This window comes from Fusarium tjaetaba, assembly GCF_013396195.1.
Source record: "Fusarium tjaetaba strain NRRL 66243 chromosome Unknown NRRL66243_c0000094, whole genome shotgun sequence".
Taxonomy (NCBI): Eukaryota; Fungi; Ascomycota; class Sordariomycetes; order Hypocreales; family Nectriaceae; genus Fusarium; species Fusarium tjaetaba.
The window spans coordinates 174,355-179,357 of NW_023501290.1; the positions used below are offsets into that span (position 1 = coordinate 174,355).

Genomic DNA, 5,003 nt, shown 5'->3' on the forward strand with positions numbered 1-5,003 from the left:
AGCATTCAACTCAGTGTTCTTGGTGATGACGGCAAAGTCTTGGTAGACGGCCTTCACCCCCCCTGACAGTCTTGGGGGTCTTAGGCACTACGGGATCGATGACAGCAGCCTCAGTTTATCACAAATCTACTTTCCAGTAAGAGAATGAATGCCAAAGCCACCAGAAAGTAGACACACAACAGTGAGAGTTCGCTGATTATGCCATGGGAGAGCGGCTGGGACCCCGTAAAGGGGGTGACTTGCAGTATGGCCATGCAGACGTAAGCAAGCACTGTGAGCGGCTTTGGAACCCTATTCCTACTTGTCTTTTGTAGTCCTGCGGAAGGTACACTCGTAGAGGTTCCTAGGACCACAGCGCTGGATTCGGCAGAGCTTCAGTTCAATGTTGTTGGGAATGCCTTCAGTGGCACGAGTACCGGTATCCCTTGGGCACATGAAGCGCACCAGTAGGAAAGTCAACGGATCACACTTGTAGTATCAAGAGTACTTGTAATTACAGCGAAACCTGGGAAGACACTAAGTACTTCTGGTACTGCATCTACGCACATCTAGCAGGACTCTCACGTTGCTGCAAGTCTCGGGCTTATTGTAGTAGATTCTATACAAGTACGGTTCATCTGCTCAAGGGATGCGCTTCACTTGCTCGCGTGACTTGCTCTCTTGAAACGCCTCAACTGTCTCCGGACGACTTACTATTGTGAACCATGACTTGTAGGTGATGAAGGCCGCCACCAGTTCTATGTTGACGAGGACAGCGCCACACATGTCTGCGCTGACCAGGCTCTCACTTACAGTCATGATGTTGCTGTCACATACTGGGACGTACATCGTGATGGGACGGGACTGACTGCCTCGCGAATCATCAGCTTCCGATCTCCAGCAGTGTAATCTTGGTTGCCTGCGAAAAAGATGCCCAGTCAAAAGCCAGCACCCGGTTCCGCGCGCAAATTTGGGGCCGGCATCGCTGGCAACATCAAGATCAAGGGGAGCGCATTTCTCATGGTGAATTCCCTTCAGTCTCGCTCTGTTTGTCTGGGTCCGGTGTGAATGTTGGGCAACGGGGAGGAGGTGGTGTAAGAGGACGGTAGTGCAAGACGGAATTTCCCATGCCGTTGCAAAGCCCATCTTTTAGACTTTAGTCATGCAGCGATTTGTATGCAAGATCCCGTCGCTGGACTTCAGCCTACCCGGCCGTTGCGTGCAAAGGTTAAAGGGGCATCAGGCATCTATGTATCAAGCCACGCCCTCCTAGATATCGGCGCATAAGGCCCGGACCTTTAGGCACTCATCCGTTAGCAGGGCGTAACTCAAATGAATCATGATCAGGCATTATCTGATAAGCACGTGAAGGCTGCCTACGGAATGAAGGCGTCGACGTGTTGCATTTCGACCGTTGAGCGCCGACAATATGGACTTCTACATGTGCCGTGTTAGAAAGGCAGCTGGCTCGGCGGGCGGGTGCGCAGCGTTGTCGCACATATGATGTCGTCAATTCTCAGACGGTGTAGAATTGTTGCAGGTATTTTCGGGTGTCTTTCTAATTCATCGGCTGTTTGCAGCGATTGGCCGTGTATACATCTTGAACTTGTTGCAGATCTGCGAAATATTCAGGAGTCTTGCGCTGAGGAGTCGACAAATTCCAACCAGTTTCATGCATGAGGGGGATTATCTTCATCATGAGTTCATATTAGGTCAGCAAGTTTATATCAATCAAAAGGCCAAAGAGTGCAAGGGAAGAGTCAATTCAATTCATCGGCCTGTTCCTGTAGCAGGTAAATAAATGCCTGAAGAAATGGACCAAGATATCAGCGAGTACCGCATCGCATCATAGACTCCAAGCATTCGACTAACCTACACCTTCTCGACGCCTGTCTTCCTCCTCTGACCGCCAGTCTCTCATGACGTATCAGTCTTTGCTGTGCCGCGAAAACAGCACATCCATCAACAACATGGCTCACGCGTGCCAAACTAACACTGATGCCGACAAGCCAGCCCGCAGAACGACAGGTCAACTAACAATAATTATCAAGGAGGGACTTTGCTCTGCGGATAGCCACTACTAGCCAAACGGAGGCTTCCTATCCTCGGGAGTCTAGCGGTCCGTCGTTGTTCTGGTGTCGCCCCGGAGGGTGTGCCACTGTGCGACATGGCTAGAGTCTGTCTCTGAGATTACGCAACCTGTTTTCTGTGCTTTCACGTTTACGTTTCACGGACCTCTAAACACTGCAGCTACTGTACCCTGAGATGACGTGGTCTTTTGCTGGCGATGTTGCAGTTGACATGATCCGGGCTGCCGCATTGGAAATCTGGTTGAGTCGCTGTGTGAGTTGACGGGGACGGGAGGCATTGGTCAATGCGTCAACACAACTGAATTGTTGTGATCTCTGACGCAATTACATTGAGTTGATGCTGTAAAATTGAGAGCGGCAACAATCTACAAGATTATAAACGTGTGAATTATGCTTAATATCTCGAGATTTCTATTTTTAACGTTGTGATCTGATGTGCGCTGGGGTAATGACGATGGCGGGGTAGCAAGGACCCTGCAAACAACACTTCATTTCAATTCATATCACATCTCAAGCCAGAACATTGGCTCTTATTGTCACCCAAACAACATCAACGCTGCTGAATCAATCAAGACGTAGACAATACCATCGTTTGGCATCTTCCTGTCGCCGAAAGTGTGTCTTATGCCCCTGCAATGTGTAGATTCAAGGTTACATCTGCCCTGCCGGCCCCAGATCTCAGATCGGCGATCAGATTTAGGGGTGCACGCCCTGGCTGGACCCCTGTCTTAGTCGCGGGGTGCACCAACGGCGGCATCCAACGTTAAACTCACGTTTAACGCAGCACCGCACATTGACACTCAGCGGGAATCTTAGACATCAAGGTATCGTAGGACAGCATTTGGTAAGACATTCACACCCCGGAGACTCTGGCCAGTCTTGCCAACCTCCCCAGGCCAAACACCGCTTCTGGGCTTGCTTAACGGCTCTCTGATCACAATTTTCCCGTCCGGCCATTATCACGGGAATTAAGGTGATACATTGGCACGTAGACGTGACACGCCCGGACCGCCATGTAAGGCATCGACCAAGCGACGTGACACGAGATGCCATATCGAGAGAAATCCTCCGGTGTAGGGCAGGAATACTTTGCTTCTCTGCGTAAATACATGGCATTTCATGTACCACTGGCCAAAGATACCAACCTCAAGAATTTCTCCAAGTCCCAACTCGCAGGGAGAAGAAGTCTTGTTCAAATACCCTCCTCCATCGTCTTCTTCCTTTCTCTTCAGACACACACAATCACTTGCAATATACGCATTCGAACTTTGCCTCTTCTCTTGTTGGCATATCTTGTCTTTATATTTCCACTTTCCTCCACTCTGCACTCGCTGTGTCTTTGACAGAGGTTTTAGTGGCCTTTTTTCTGGCCATTCCTCTTGTCTTTGAAACTGCCTTGCTGCTGAGGATCTTGTCATCAACACCTTTGCCTTGCGTCCACTCTCTGAGCACTGCCATCGCTTTACATCCACTCTGTGCTCTGTGAGCTCTTGTTCCATCCTCCGTCAAGTCTTGCTCTATTTTCCATCCGGCCTCGTTCCAAGCTGCCCTCAGCTTTGGCTTGACAGCTGGACATTGTTTGAGGTAGGCTGTTTTTCACCATGCGCAACACAAACTAACCTTTGTCTCTTCTCAGAGAGGTACCTCTTCTCTTTGGCATCTTCCTACCTACCGTTGAAGACCCGACTTCTTCTCCGCTATTGCCCTCGCTCTACTCTCTGCTCCGCGAAGTCCCGCTTCAACGTCCCACTTTGGGTCTTGACAGTTAGACATCTACTGCCGGTAAGCTCCATCTACATCATGTTCAAGTCCTACTAACACCTCTGTTCAGAAGACCATCTCTTGCCTTTGGCCTCTCCCCCATCTGTGGCTGAGGACCCTGCAGGACTCGTACCCCTGCGGTCGTCTCCCACGGTTGAGTACTCTCTTCACATTTGTCTTTCTGTCTTCGCAGTGTTCAGTCTTCAAAGTTTTCTCCTTGCAATATTCTCGGCAACATTCTCCCTTCGCAGTCTTCTCAGCTGCGCTCTACGCACAAGAAGCAGTCTGGTCTGTCGCGCGCAAAGTTTCGCGAGTGCAGGAGACTTCTACGCTCTACACACGTTCATACTCTTGTCATCTTATCATCGGCCTCTCTAAGGCTGGGGATCCTGCAAGACCTTTACTACTGTGGTCTTCTCCCATTATTGTGTCCTTTCTTCGCAGTCTTCTCCCTCAGGGGTCTTTTCAACTGCGCTCTAAGGACAAGAAGAAGGTCTGGTCCATCGCACGCAAAGTCTTGCTGGTGTATAAGACTCCCGCACTCGACACACCCTCGTCCTCAACTGTTCTACTCGACGCCCTCCTAGCATGTACAATTCCGATAAACATTACGCCTGAGCAAGAGCGCTTCCTTTACTCAACCTTGACTGTCTTTGCCGCTTCGCAAGGCACTTTGTCTCTCTCTCAGTCGAATTCCCTGAACACTTTTGACCCCCTGAGACTTTCCATGATTGAGCAGCAAGCGCTCTCATTTGCCCACCCCTGGACGAAATCGTCACCATTTCTGGCTTGTCGCCTAAAAGTCATGTGTTAGTTCCCAAGGAGGACAACGAGTATATTGCCCAAATGAGTTGGTTGATGTCCTTACCCTCTGTGTCAGAGTCGGCACATCTTCCACTTAAACCTCTCAGAGAGCCGTTGCTTGATCAACGGACTTTTCAGTGTCTTCGCCGACTAAGCGACGTGTCTCGACTCGTGAACTAAGACACTTTGGCTCAACAAGTCGCCTTAAAGACGCGCTCAGCACACCGCCACCACCACCAACGCCTCGACACCTCAGCTCCAGCGAGTGGATGCTATCGATTTCATCTATCCTTCAGACCCGAGTCTCCGGTGTGATAAAGGCCTGGTTGGAGTCTGGTCTTCACTTGTCTCCAGGTCTTGAACATCTTC

General features: G+C 50.2%; 1 protein-coding gene across 1 annotated transcript; it reads right to left on the reverse strand.

Annotated features, from left to right (window-relative positions):
• Positions 1–297: 297 nt before the first annotated feature.
• On the reverse strand, positions 298–828 carry FTJAE_5055 (uncharacterized protein; the record flags this gene model as incomplete). Its single annotated transcript, XM_037351524.1, has 2 exons — positions 298–468; positions 694–828. 2 exons carry the CDS (start codon positions 826–828, stop codon positions 298–300), a joined length of 306 nt encoding a protein of 101 aa, XP_037207887.1.
• Positions 829–5,003: the final 4,175 nt, after the last annotated feature.